Raw genomic sequence first — 15,446 nt, 5'->3', positions numbered from 1 at the left:
GTGCCCTAGAAGGGTATTAATCCGGTCTCTCCAGGGTGGTTTGGAGGACTGATGTAAAGAGAGAAGCAAGGCCACATGCACAGCCTTGTTCAGGTGGAAGTAATTGTTCTGGGCTCAGCTGAGACAGAGAGCCTTAGGAAAAGGCCCAGCTGAACGAGTGCTCAGGGGCTGAGGGCTGAGAGAGGGTCTGACACCAGAGGAGATTTGCAGGCGGTGCCTGTAGAAGAGAAGAGTGTGGACCCAGGACCTGGGATATTTCCTGTCCCCTGACACCTCTTTGGGGCTCTGCATCTACAGAGGTGATGCTCAGGATGCTGTTCAGTGGGAGTGGATCGGGGTGGAATTTCTATCCCAGGTGCAGTGTTCAGGAACATTTTTCTGTCGTTTAAAAACTACAATTTTCTGCAAATTGGAAGATGGGGGTGAGAGTTTCAGAACATAATTTGCCCATGTGCTGTTAGGAGAGGAAGTCAAATGAAATGTTGCCGCCCAGGAATAGCCCTGACTTAAAGGGACCCTGTGCAATTGCACATTGGTCATTTCTATAAGAGCCCCATTGTCTCGAGTCTCAAGAATGCCACATCCTTTGAGCTAGATGGCTTCTCAGAGATAACCTATTCCCAGCCTATATCTCATAATAACAGCACCGAGGCCCAGAAAAAGTGGATTTGCACAACACTCTGAAGGGTCATAGATAAATTTGATTTAACTTAAATTAAATTTAGTTTTAATTGTATTTCATTCCATTTTCTTTAAAGTAGATCGTATTTTACTCAGTAGTATCAGAAAAATACAACTGCATTCTAAGCATATGTAACATAAACTCAAAGGTTCAAAAACTGTATCTAAAGGGGAAGCCCTCTCTGCAGTGGCCGCTGACACGCCTTGGCCCAGGGTCTGGGACTGCAGACTTCACAGGAGCTGAAGCGAGTTGCCCACACACTGCAGGTAGTTCTTCGGCCTCGTGAAAATTATGAAAGTTGTGCCCAGAGCCCGCTGTGACTTGGGAGAGGCCACTGGAGTTGGCATTGCCTCTTGAGGTCTTTTTGGAACTTGCTCTGGAGCTGGTTCTGTAGATCCCAGAAGAGAACATGTTATCACCATGACTGCCTCGATGTGCCTTCTAAAGACAGAACATCTCTGCTATCCATCGATGCAGTCGCAGTGCCAGAGCCCACCCCAGGAATTCTTCCTAGACTGCAGGCCATGAGGACAGTGATCAGAGCAACTCTTTGCTCCTGCCTAACCCTAGTTTCTAGAAGCTCTTCTCTGTGTGCCATAGCCCCACACTCACCCATACCATCCACACCCAGGCCTCCTCATCCTGTGCCTCTACCTCTGTGGGCTCACAATGCTCCAGCTCTGAAAGGAGCAGCTGGGCCCAGCAGTGCTCCAGGTGTGAGCTTGTTCTGTAGATCCCAGAAGGACAGAGGCAGATGGGAAGGGCCCTGTGTGGGTAATGGCACGCCTCTTTCCATGGCTAGTGGAGTGGACTGTCACTGATGACTCAGCCTGAGCTTTCTGCTCATCATTCCCTGCCCTCTCCTCCCCGCTCCTCTTCAGTCCTGTCTTCTCACTTGCTGCCCAGACACCCTCTGGACTCCAGCACTAGCTTTCCTCCTCATGCCTGGAGCAGCCATCCCTCTGTGCTTTCCCCAGACACCCAGCTCCCAGCATTTAGCAAACCATTGGGAGGATCAGCTCAGCAGACAGGGTGGTTCTCTCACCTCCACAAGGACACCACACAGGCTAAAACACACACACATGCACAGGGACAGGACACAGCCCAGAAGCCCAGGACACAGGCCAAGGGCTGATGAGTGTCCCGTTCACAGTGACCAGTGCCCATGTGCCCCCAATGGCTGCCACCCAATGCCTTTTTCAGTGGTGCCTTATCCCTTGTGTCCCTGGGTTCATGCTGGGCTGGAACAGGTGGGCATGAGGCACCGTGTTCACACCTCAGCTCCTGCTTCCTACAGGTCCTGGATGCCCAGAGGCTGATCGCGGCTTGAGAAGGAAAAGCATGGCTGGGCCAGCAGTATGCTCTGCACTGCTGACCCTGAGACCTGGCACACTGGCTGCACTAGGGAGCAGGTGCAGAGGTGGACAGAGGCCCTGCTGAGAGAGGTGGTCAGTTATACTGTCGGCTAGAAGGAGGGCACCCTCCTGGCACATTCCTGGGTAAATCACTCCATGGAGATCCCAAATTAAAGTCACCAAGAAGGGGTGGTTTTGACAGCATAAGTTGCCAAAGGAAAGCAGGAAACAGGCTGTATCTGGGCAAAAGAGAAACTTTATTGTTTCTTGGAGGTGTCAGGCTGGGCTGGGTTCAGTGTCCTCCACCAGAACAGAGTGGGGCTCCATGGCTGTGATTGTGGTAGTCCGTGGCTATGACTCCCAACACCGACAGAAACTCAGAAAAGTCGATCTTCTTGTCGTTATTCTTGTCCTGGTCCTCAAAGATATGGGCCAAGAAATCTTTGCCCTTTTTTTCCTGTGGAAAAGATAAATTCAATCCCAAAAGTGTTATGGTTGGAACAGGAGGAGGAGGAGGCAGAAACGGGGAGAGAAGCATTTGGGGAGGCACAGGTATAGCTGTGTGGGCCAGTGGAGGGTATCTGGGAATGAGAGGGACATTAGCTCTATCCTGCAGGTCACTAAGGGATTTTCCTTGGATCAAGTATCAGCTAAAGAGACACCTAGTGGTGGTGGGCAGACTCAGCCCAGAGCCTCACTGATCAATGAGCTGGTGGGTGGGTGGTCTTTTGACCCAGACCTTCTCTCCTGACCCACTTCCAGGACCCCATCTACCTAAGTTCTACCCAGAAACTGAAGATAGGCCCTATCCTTGTCTCTTCATTCCTAACCCTCCTCTCCTATCTCCTATTTGCCTTCCTGAATCTTCCATGCTCAGTGCCCTCTTTTGCTCACCTACTCTCTGTGTCACCCAGTAGCCTCTCTTTTTCTAATCAGTTCAGTGCATTCTAACTGTCAGACTAAATCAGGTCTATGAATGAGCTCTTTCATTGTAATGAAAGGTGTTAAATTTTGTCAGCCTTGGGATCTGTCACCTTCCCTTGGAACTCAGAGAATGGAATGGAGGCTCCTAGAGGCAGAGCCTGAGCCTCTGGGCTTCAGTCTCCTGGATGGAGAGTGACAAGTGGGAGGGGACCCATTCTTTACTCTCCTATTTCACCACCTGATAACTACCCTTGATCTCCAGATGCCTTTACACTTGGCCACATGTATCATCTCTATCATCCTGATAATAAGTCAGGAGAGTCCTCTTAGGCCTTTTTGCAGATGAGAATATTGAGGATCAGAGAATGGGATTGACTTGTCCCAAGTCCTCCGCCTAGCCAGGGCCCAAGCAACCTTTAGAAGTCACCCCGACTCACACAAGCCGTGAGGAAGTTAGGGAAATTCTCCTTCAGCATCTTGAGCAGGCCCTGCTTGTCAATCTTGTCATCAGGTTTGGTGTATTTGTGGAACAGGACGATCAAGTCCATCACGGACTGTTCAACTGGAGTATGGCTCATCTTGGATTTCAAGGAAGCTGCCAGAGAGAAAGATGGGGACCTTTGTTATCGTTCTTCCCAGGTGAGGGTCCCTAAGTCAGGACAACGGGGTGGGAACTGAGCATCCAGTGAAGTAAGCCTCAGTTGGGAGCAGAAGGATCTGTATCATCCTAGGAGGAAGGATGAGATCCTAACAAATAGGAGAGTGTGACCAAGCTACGGCCTGTTCTCATGCAGGTCAGGGCCCAGAGGAGGTAAGGAGAATACAGAAACTCTCTGTGGACAGAACCACAGGAGGCAGAAGCAGAGAGGTAGGGGTCAACCACATGGAAAAGGACTGACATTTATTTGGGACCTGAGCCAAACACAGCATTTGGATCATTCTACTCTTTAAGAGCATCAACACCATCTTCTCCAGGGTCAACATCAGTGTTAGAGTCATGGGGACAAAATGACGTCCTGTGGAGTATGGCCTGATCAGCCCTTGGCTGCTTTTGGAATGAGTCCCTTGAGGTGCGCATTGTGATCATAAAGCAAGCTCTAAATGAAAGAAGCCCTGGAGGCTCCCAGCGGTCAGTGTGAGTAGGATGGTGAGTGTGAATAGAGATATACAGCCCTGTCCTGAGCTCCCGCAAGGTTTCCTAGACCATCCCCAGCAGATTGAAAGAAGGACTGCTGACCAGTGTTGGCATCATGTTTGAAATGAACAGAAATACCTGCCTCAGTTTTAGAATCTAGGGTGAATTTGCAGAGATAGGCTCCTTCAGATGACCTTTGTACCTCCCTGCTCTCTGGAACCCCAATGCTCGACCACATTTAAGTAAATAGGCCTGACTTCCCATAGCCAGTACCTCCACCCTCAGTCTGGACCCGAAGCAGAGAAATGGGAGAGTGCAGCCCTCACACCCCAGATTTTCAAAACTCTCAAAAATGTGTATGGCTCCCATGTGAGGGCATCTAACAAAACCTTCCATTCTCTCCTGATCTGGGAGAAAGATAGGCCTTCTGTCAACTTGGCCAAGGCCTTAGCTGAGCCCTCTGCACAGAAGGTCACTGTTCATTCACTCAACTGGGAACGAGGTTTGAAACCTAAGGTGATAGTTCCCTGATCCAAGGTAGTGGCAGTCCTTATCACCAGGACACAGCAAGTGGGCATCCCAGGTCTGGGTTTGGGAGAATCTTCCAGACTTTGGGAGAGCCAGCCACTCTCCTGAGGTTGGGGAGCAAAGGCCATGGCCTGAGAGTCCGATGATTCCAGAGAGAAAAGAAGACAAGGAGGAGAGGAAGGTTCATATACTGAGCTCCCACCAGGGATGCTCCAACTGAGTTGGCACAGAAGAGCCAAAGGAGCAATGCGAGCATCAGTACAGACATCTTGTTGAACATAGGCCCTTGGGACCAAGTGGGTTCAAGTTGGAAAGACAGAAAACAGGCAGAGTTGAGACTGGATACAGGTTCCTGAATGCGCTCCCATCACCAATCTCCCTATTCCTGGACACAGAAGAACTCACTGGGCCCTGACAAACCCTCCTGGCAAACAGTTAGGTGCAGACTTACCGGAGCTGACGAGGTGTCACTGAGGAGAAGGTGAGTGTGCTGTGCATCTGGGCAAAGACTGGTCCCTTTATAAGGCTCAGCCTGGCTCCTCCCAGGCACTGGGAGCCCTTAGGCCATGCTGTTTCTCTGCTTCCTGGACCATTGCCTCACTCAGGTGGGTGGGACACACCTAGAAGAGTGTGTTCATCATGTTCCTGTATAATGCCCGGCACTCCCAAGGGATTGCACTATTCTAGAGGATTATTCTGTGGCTAAGGAAATCGAGGGCTGGGGAGGGGAAGACAATGGGATTGTCTTAAAAGCACAGGAATTGTGGTAGAGAAAACTGGGTTTCTGAACTTAAAGAGGATGGGTCTCTGAAGGCAGCATCGTCTATGTTTGCTCATCACCTTCTACAAGTTTGTCTGACATCTAACAGAAACTCTGACCAGTGGTTTATAAATCCATAACTATACCACGCATCACCTTACCTGTCATATTGACATTCCTCCTAAACCTTCAAAACCTTATGAGATGGTGCTGTTACCCTCATGTTGAGGACAGGGAATTGAGGGAGTAAGAGGTAAGCTAAGTTCCTATGTGCACAATGCTAATAGACAGCAAGCTCAAGAGATGACCCAGAAAAGCCTGATTCAAAAGCTCCCTCCTAACCCCACTACTAGACCTCTGGGGTCAGTGCAGGGCCTGTGAACTTGAAGTTCAGGGGAGGGAAACAGGGTCACCCAAGTTCCATCTTCATGTGGGGTCCTCACTGTAGTGCTAAGAGAGAAAGAGGTGACATGACCCACTGTGACAGGTAGCACAGAGTGAATAGCCCCTCACCTACAGGTGAGGGAAGAGACAAGGTCAGAGTTCTGCGTTCTGGCGTTAGCCCCACACTCTAGAACTTCGCTATGCAGCTCCAGGGACTGCCTGAGCCCACCAAGGAAGCCACTGTCTGTACTCAGGGATGGTGACCACCATGAAATGAGCCAGCAGGAAATTGGGCAATGTTGCCTCCCCTCTCATGATGATGCCTTCTTATAAATTCTTCAATGATGTCCCTCCTTCCCTTATGCAAAACAGTCTGCTTAGGAGTCAGTGGCCATGCCCCGTGGTCTGGTATGTCCCAACCTGCTGTGGAAAATCTAGTTCAGGTGCAGGAGACAGGAGCTTGGAGCTTAGGATGAGGCCTAGAGACCTTTGGGGAATGACCCTGCTGACTCACTGAGGAATCCTTGTTCCTGCTCTCTGCTCCCCTTAGAAGGTCCTCCCATGAGTAAAGGGACTGCTCAGGCACTGGGTACCCTGGGACCAGGCCCATTGCTGAGCCTGGGTCAGCCTGCCCCTGCCCCCCAATGCATTGGGCTTCCACACCTGGCCCTTCTGTCCCCAGTTATGTCCACATCTGCACCAGCACCAGCCCTCTCTGGTTCACGTATGTAATGTGTTCTCACCGCCACGAAAAGCCTGCTGTGAAGGACACACAGGAAACCTGGAGAGGGGTCACATGGAGCAGAGGAACTGAAATGTTTTTCCCACACTCGCCCTGGTACAGCTTCTGAAATCTGAACAATGTCAAGATACTTCAAATTCATTTTCAATTTTATATTTAAGTTTTGCTTTGTTCAGTCTTGGCCTCACTTTCACAGTCTGAGCCATGTATAGTCCTTGGCTTCCGGAATCTGAACATCATTAATCTGTTGCAAGGTATCTTATTTTTACTTATATACTTATATTTCTTTATTCTTCATTATCATTCAATTTCCCCATAAAAAGCCAAAAAGGAAATATATGTTTTCTGTTTATTTTTATGCAGACTCACCAATATAAATAGTTATTTTGGCCCGTGTTCTAGCCATATTTTTTTTTTTTAGTAAAGTTTATTTATGCAGTAAAGTACAACAAACTACAATAGACACTCTAATGAATCTCTTACAATTGTGATTGTACCCACGTCAATGAGTAAAACATTGCCATCACCCGTACCCGCCTGCTTTCTCTTTTCTCCAAAACCACCATGAGAACTTTTTAAATAAGACCCTTTCTCTGTTTCATTTTACCACCTAAGCATACATTCCTGAACACTGCCATTTCCCCTACTTTCAAATTTTACTTGAAGGGAAACATATTCTATGTATTCCTATTTGTCTGCCTTATTTTTCTCAGTATTACATTTCCAAGCTGTGTATTGTATTGTGTTTGTATATTTACAAGCTGTATATTGTACTATACATATATATATCTTTATATGAATGTGCCATAATTTTTTTATAATGCTGCTTTCGATACCACATGCTCATCACTTTGTCTTCTTTTCAATGGTTTCCATCTCAGGTGACCAGGGATTTTGACCTCTGACCTCATGGTCCTAGGGGAATCAGACACCCTGTCTGGTGAGGTATGTGGAAAGGGCCCAGGGCAGGCTCTGGTTGAGTAAGACGTGGGTGTTTAAGGAAGAAGAAGGTGATGAGCCCATTTTTCAGGGACCAACTTCAAAACAGCCCTGTTTATTGTCAGAGACATTAGTGTTTGCAACTATTGTGACTAACAGTCAAGTCCCACCCCGGCATCGCCCTTATCACTGACCACCACCAGAAAGGCTAGAGGTTCTTCCATTCGCTGAGTCAAACGTTCTTTGGCAACATGGGCTATACGTTCAGGTCAATCACTTGGAATCACCTCACGAGCATTTACTGTTTATCCTGAGCCTCTCTTTCATTCATCCCAATGGATTCTGGACCCCAGCTGTCCTCGGCTGTATGGAACAATGACCTGGACCATTTGTTCAAGGTACAAAATTTACGAAGAAATCACTAAACACCACTCACTGTGCTTTAGGATGAATATATGGCAAGAAATTAAGAATTATCTCCCCTCTATGCTCACCCTTTAGAAGTGAAGATAAAAAGAATAAAATAGAAACTGAGGATGTTCGAGATGTACAAAGACACAGTCTCTAACCCAAGAAGAGTGGGGTAACATTCTGGGGAAGAGAGGTGGATAGGCCAAGGAATTAAAATAAATTGTGCCCAGCTAGCATGGTTCAGTGGTTGAGCATCGACCTACAAACCAGGAGGTCCCATTTCCAAGTTGTGGGCTTAATCCCCAGTGTGGGGCATGCAGGAGGCAGCTTATGAATTATTCTATGTCCTCATGGATGTTTCTATCTCCCTCTCACTCCTCCTTCCTCTCTGAAATCAATAAAAATATATTTAAAAATAAATAAATAAAATAAATTGGTTAAGTAATTTCCTGGTGGACAGATAATCTAAAATGCTAGTAAGTTTACGTGCAGAGACTTAGTTCTCAAACAACAGATTTGATTTATTCGCTAACTTTTAGATAAGATTTTAAGAGAGCTCCAGGAATTACAAAAAAAAGAAAATAGAATGCTTGTGCATAACCCGGCATCATAGGTCAGGAAGGCACTTGTAGATAACTCTCCAGGGCTATTTTTTTTCAATCTACCGTGGCTTACAATAAAAAGAAACTCAATCTTATTATTTTTATTATTAATATACTCTAATTTTTAGAACCGTTTTATATTGGTTGAAAATTTTGGAACAGAGAATTTATTTCCTATATACCCTCTATCCGCACAGTATCCCCTGTTTATTAACATCTTAATTAGTGTGGAACATTTGTTATAATTGATGAACCAATATTGATACATTATTATGAACTAAAGTGCATGGTTTAACTAGGTTCAGTTCCTATTGTGAAATTCTGTGGTTTTGGACAAATGTGTAATGCCACATGTTCATCATCACAGTATCATGCAAAGCAGTTTCATTGCCTCAAAAAACACCGGTGCCCCAACTATTCAGCCATCCCCTCCTATACTGAATCTTGATGATTACTGATATTTTAATTGTCAATATGGTTTTGCTTTTTCTATAATGTCATATATTTGAAATCATACAGCATGTGGCTGTTTCAGAATGGCTTCCTTCACTCAGCAATATCCTTGTTGTTTCCGCCATGTCTTCTTGTGGCTTCATAGCTCAGTTCTTCTTCTTGCTGGATACTATTCCACTGCATGGGTGTGCCACAGTTCGTTTACTCATTCACCTTCTGAAAGACATCTTGGTTACTTCCAGTTTGGGGCAATTATGAATAAAGTTTCTAAAGTCATTCATTTGGAGGTTTTTATGAAGCTGTAACTCTTTAACTCACTTGGGTAAGTATTTTTGATGACTGCCTGTGTCCCAGACGAGCAACCCAGGCATGGGTTGAGGCATGGCAGGGCCAGCTCTCCCTGTCCCCTCCTCTCAGAAAAGCAGAGTCCCAGAAGCCTGGCCCAGCATCACTCAGTTTCATTGGGCAGAACTGGTGGGACACATGTTCACTCTTGGTTGCAAGGGGCACAGGGAAAGCAAGGACAGGACTGTCAGAATGGCTTAGAGGAGACCACACACACATGGAGGTACTGGGCACCCTAAACCCAAAGCAAACTGGGCTCTGTTACTTCAGAAGAGGGGTTGGGTACTGGGGTGGGTCATAGTTGGTGCCAGTCCCAAACCTCTCACTTTCACACTCTTGGCTCTAGACGTGTTTCTGTCCTCCTGATGTCATGTCTGTTCTGCGCTGTAGTTTTGCTCACATGTCATGGTCTGGAATCTCTTTCCCTGGTTTGCTTGCTTGAACACTAGGTGTTGACATTCATTCAAATGCCTCATCTAAGGTATCTCAGTCCACCTCTCCTTCTCAGAAAGTTACCCCTCTCCGTTTGGGTTATACTGTGTGTCACTTACATCTCCAGCATCCACAGTTTCTATTTTATTCTTTTCGTCTTCACTGCTAAAGGGTGAATATTGGAGGGAGATAAATTCTTTAAAAAATTTCTCTTGCCATATGTTCATCCTAAAGTACAGTGAGTGGTGCTCAGTGGGTTCTTCTTAAATTTTGTACCTTGAACAAATTGTCCAGGTCATTGTTCCAAAAAGCCAAGGACAACTGGGGTCCAGAATCCATTGGGATGAATGAAAGAGAGGCTCAGCATAAACAGTAAATGCTTGCGAGATGGTTCCAAGTGATTGACCTGGATGTGTAGACCATGTTGCCATAGAATTTTTGACTCAGGGATTGGAAGATACCTATAACCTTTCTGGTGGTGGTGAGTGATAAGGGCGATGCCGGGGTGGGACTTGACTGTTAGTCACAATAGTTGAAAACACTAATGTCTCTGCCAATAAACAGGGCTGTTTTGAAGTTGGTCCCTGAAATATGGGCTCATCCCATTCTTATTCCTTAAACACCCAAGTTTTGCACAATCAGGGACTGCCCTGGGCCCTTTCCACATACCTCACCTAACAGGGTGGCTGATCCCCACAGAAACCTGAGGTCAGAGGTCAAAATCCATGGTCACCTGAGCTGGAAACCATACAAAGGAAAACAAGAAAATTAAGGGCATGTGATATCTAAAGCAGAATTATAGAAAATGATGTGATATTTATACCAAGACATATAGTATACAATGCTGAAATACCAGTAAAACATGGATATCACTTATAAGTGTAATATTGGGCAAACTAAGGCAAACATAGAAGAATTTATAGAATCTGTTCTCCTTCAAGTAAATTTGCTTAAGTGGTAAAATTCAAATGAAACAAAGAGAGAGCCTTACCATAAAAGTCCAATGATGGTTTTCAGGAAGAGAGAAAAGGGGCAGTGACTGGTAGGGGTGGTGGAAATATTTTATTCATTGACCTGGGTGGCAGTAACAGGTGTTGGAGATAATTCATTGCCCTATACATTGTAGTGTATTTTATTTTTCTGTATGATTGATCTATATCACATAAAGCACATCTATAAAACATAGGCCAAAATAATCATTTACATTGTTGAGTATGCATAGAAATAAACAGAAAACATACATTTTATTTTTTGGCTTTTGTTGGGGTAGTTCAAATAGTAATGAAGATTAAGGGAAAATAAGTATATAAGTAAAATAAGAGAGTGAACATGCAACAGATCAATGGTGTTTAGATTCCGGAAGCTGAGGACTATACATAGTTCAGATTCTGACACTGAGGCCAGAATTGAATGAAGCAAAATTTAAATGAAAATAACTAAAAACTAATTTAAAGTATTTTGACATTATTCAAATATCAAAAGCTACACCAGGGACAAAGTGGGCATGCCATCTCACTTCCCCTGCCCAAAGGCAGGTAATGTTCCAGGTGTTCTGTGTATCCTTCCTGGGAGGCTTTGAGTGGGGGTGAGAAGAAATTAAATGAGTGAACCAGAGAGGTCTGGTGCTGATGCAAATATGTATATAACTGGGGACAGAAAGGCCAGGCTGAAGCATGGAGGCCAGTTCATTGGGGGGCCTGACCTGGGAGCTCAGAGGTGGGCCTGGTCCCAGGGTGCCCAATGCCTGAGCAGTCCCTTGCTCCATGGAAGCATGTTCTAAGGATAACAGAGAGCAGGAACCAGGACTCCTCAGTGAATCAGCATGGTATGTCCCCAGGTTTCATCCTGACCTCCAAGCTCTTGTTTCCTGCACCTGAACCAGATATTCCACAGCAGGTTAGGACATAACAGACCTCAGGGCATGAGCTACTGTTTCCTAAGCAAACTGGTTTGCATAAGGGAAGTAGAAACACCATTGAAGAATTTATAGGAAGGCATCATCCTGGGAGGGGTGGCAACTTTGCCCAATCTCCTGCCGGCACATTTCATGGTGGTCACCATCCCTAGACAGTGGCTTCCTTGGTGGGCCCCGGTGGGCCCTGGAGCTGCAAAGTGAATTTCTAGAGTGTGGGGCTAACGCCAGGACTCAGAGCTCTGACCTCCCGTCTTCCCTCGCCTGCAGGTGACATGCTGAGCCACTGCTCTCTCTGTGTTTCCTGGTCTGTCACTGTGGGTCATTCCACCTCTTTCTCTCCTGGCGCTCCAGTGAGGACTCAACATGAAGATGGGAGTGAGGTGACCCTGCCTCCCTCCCCTGGACTTCGAGTTCCCTGGCCCTGCAGTGACCCTAGAGGTCTTGTAGTGGGGTTAGGAGGGAGGTTTTGAAACAGACTTTTCTGGGATCATATCTTAAACTTTCTGTCTATTAGCCTTGTGCACATAAGAATTTTGCTTACATCTTACTCCCTCCATTCCCCATCCTCAACATGAAGGTAACAGCTCCATCTCATAAGGTTTTGACGGTTTAGGAGGGAATATTAATAGGACAGGTTAGGTGATGTGTGGTATAGTGATGGACTTATAAACTGCTGGAGAGAGTTTGTGTTAGATGCCAGGAGAAAATTGTGGAAGGAGTGGGTGATGAGCAAACACAGACCATGATGCATCTCAGAGTCGCATCCTCTTAAAGTTCAGAAACTCAGTTTTCTGGACCAGAATTCCTATGTTTTTACAACAGACCCCATTGTCTTCCACACCCCTGACCCCAGCGAAGTGAGGACAGAAGAAGGCTCTAGGTGTTTTCCATTGGGAGTTGCCTTGGATTTTACTGGCACATGCTGAACACACACTCCTAGGTGTGTGCCACCCACTTGAGTGAAACAATGGTGCAGGAAGTAGACAGATATGACCCAAAGGCTCCCAGTGCCTGGGAGGAGCCAGATTGAGCCTTATAAAGAGACCAGTCTTTGCCCAGATGCACAGAACACTCACCTTCTCCTCACTGCCTCCTCGTCAGCTTTGGTAAGTCTGTGCCTATCTCTTTTCCAGGAGGTTCATCAGGGCCCAGGGTGTTCTGCTGTCTGCAGGAGTAGGGAAAAGCAGTGATGGGAGAGGATTTAGGAGCTTGGGTCCAGATGTAATGGGATTCTGCCTGTAACGGGGCTCTGCCTGTTATGGGACTTCGCCTGTTATGGGGCTGTGTAACTTTATTCCACTGGGGTCCTGAGTATTGCATCTACAAGATGGCTGGACTGGCCCCTGTGTAACAGCGCTGTGGAAACATCTCTGGTGGGAGCTGAGGAAATGACCCTTCCTCTCCCCTTCTCTTCTTTTCTCTCTGGACTCACCTAACTCTCAGATCACAGGTTGGGGAAGACTCAATTTGCACCCCAACCTCCAGGGAGAGTGGGTGTCTCTATCCAAGTCCGGAAGGTTCTCCTGAACCCAAGCCTGGGACTCCCACTCACCTTGCCATGGTGAGAAGATCTGCCAGTATATGGATCAGAAACCCATCAATTAATGTTTTGGACCTTCTGCCCAGCTGAGGGAAAGACCAGTGACATTCTGTGCACAGGACTCAGCTCTGACATTGGCCAAGTTCACAGAATGCCTTGGGTAATTCCATGTAGGGACATAGCAGCAAGTTTTTTTTTTCCTGATGATAAGAAAATATAGTTTTTGTTAGATGCCCAAACATGTGAGCCATACATATTTCTTGAGAGTTTTGGAAACTCTGGGGTGTGAGAATTGCACTGTCTTATTTCTCTGCTTGGGGTCCAGAATGTGGGTGGAGGTACTGGATTTGGGAAGTCAGACCTCTTTACTTAAATGTGGTCTAGCCTTGGGGTGCCAGATAGCAGGGAGGTACAAAGGTCATCTGAAGGAGCCTATCTCCAAAATTCCCAACCAATAGCCTAAAACTGAGGCAGGAATTCCTGTTTATTTCACACATGATGCCAACACTGCTCACCAGGCCCTCTTTCCCTGGGAAGGTCCAGGAAAACTTGCAGGAGTTCAGGACAGGGCTGTATATCTCTGCTCACACTCACCATCCTACTCACACTGACTGCTGGGAGCCTCCAGAACTGATTTCATTTAGAGCTTGCTTTATGTTTACAATGGACTCCTCAGGGGTCTCTTTCTAAGACCAACCCAGCGCAGGTGAGGCCAGACTAGTCAGGAAGTTATTTTGTCCTCATGACTCTAACCCTGACAGCGACACTGGATGAGTTGGTATTGATACTCTTAAAGAGTAGAGTCATCGAAATGCTGTGTTTGGTTCAGATCCCAACTAAAATGTCAGTGCTTTACTGTGTGATTGACCCTACCCTCTCTGCTTCTGCCTCCTGTGGTTCTGTCCACAGTGGCTTTCTGTGCTCTCCTCCATCTCCTCTGGGCCCTGACCTGCATGGGCCCAGGCCCCAACCTTGGTCACACTCTCCTCCTTGTGAGCATCTCCTCCCACCTCCAAGAGTGATACAGTCCTTCTGCTCCCACCTGATCCTCACTTCACAGGATCTTCAGTTCCTACCCCACTGTCCTGACTTAGGGATCCTCACCTGGGGAGAAGGATCACAAAGGTCCCTGTCTTTCACTCTAGCAGCTTCCTTGAAAACCAAGATGAGCCATACTCCAGTTGACCACTCCGTGATGGACTTGATTGTCCTATTCCACAAATACACAAAACCTGATGACATGAGGTGTGAATATGGTGCCTCATGCCTACGTGCTCCTGCCCAGCATGACCTCGGGACAAAGGGGAGATGGCACCACTGCAATAGGCATTCGGTGGTGGGCATTGTGGGCACATGGGCACTGGTCACTGTGAACGGGACACTCAGCAGTGCCCAAGGACTGGATCCCTTGTCCTCTGTCCTGGGCTTCTGGGCTGTGTCCTATCCCTGTGCATGTGTGTGTGTTTGAGCCTTTGTGGATGTCCCTGTGGAGGTGAGAGCCACCCTGTCTGCTGAGCTGATCCTTGCAATGCCTTGCTATGTTCTCAGAGCTGGGAGTCTGGGAAAACAACATTGTGATGAGTATTCCAGGCATGAGAAGTAAAGCTAGTGCTAGAGTCCAGAGAGAGTCTGGGCAGCAAGTGAGAAGAGATGATTGAAGAAGAGTAGGGAGGACAGGGCATGGAGGAATGAGTGGAAAGCTCATACTGAGTATCATAGGTGACAGTTCCCCTTAACTGTCATAGGAAGGGGCATGTCATTATGCTTGGGCTCTTTGAGGTCATAAAATGTGCTAGGGACTGAGGATTTCAGAAACAAGCAGGACACAAGTGCTTCCTCAGCAAGCAATGGCTCTCCCACACATGGGGTCTCTCCATGGGCCAGGAGACCATTCAGCACTGAGCTGCACGTCCAGGGCCACCTCTAGGCACATACAGGGGGGCCTTGACTTAAGAGTGTCCCAACTAACAAGTTTTTTGAGATACCAGCTGTTTCTAAGCTTATTTTTTGCATTGAGTTGATAGAGTAATTTGAGTTAACGAGCTCCTTAATGAGCTCCTTAATGAGCACAGTCTCAGAATGAATTAAACGCATAAGTCAAGGCCCCACTGTACCTGCTGCTTCTGTAGCTCCCCTCCTTGAGGATCCCATCATCCAGCTGGTCACTCCCTACCTCCTACTCACAGTCTCCTGCTAACCCCTCAATCAGGCCACATTCTTCAGGGAGAAATTAGGCAACTGCCTCCAAAATTCTCTGTCCCACCTGCAGGAAACTCAGGGGGTGAGGTATTTGTCCATG

The 15,446-nt window shown here is 46.9% G+C and overlaps 1 protein-coding gene across 1 annotated transcript; it reads right to left on the bottom strand.

The window, feature by feature from the left end:
• Nucleotides 1-2,329: 2,329 nt before the first annotated feature.
• Nucleotides 2,330-3,539, bottom strand: LOC308533702 (protein S100-A7-like; the record flags this gene model as incomplete). The annotated part of the gene is made up of 2 exons (XM_081111790.1): nt 2,330-2,494; nt 3,399-3,539. The coding sequence occupies 2 exons, from the start codon at nt 3,537-3,539 to the stop codon at nt 2,330-2,332; spliced, it is 306 nt and encodes a 101-aa protein (XP_080967916.1).
• Between the last annotated feature and the right edge of the window lie 11,907 nt (nt 3,540-15,446).

The sequence above is a fragment of the Myotis nattereri genome (assembly GCF_964212035.1).
Source record: "Myotis nattereri genome assembly, chromosome: 18".
Classification (NCBI taxonomy): domain Eukaryota; kingdom Metazoa; phylum Chordata; class Mammalia; order Chiroptera; family Vespertilionidae; genus Myotis; species Myotis nattereri.
Note: the sequence above shows the minus strand (reverse complement) of the source record. Positions and strands in the feature narration are given on the sequence as shown.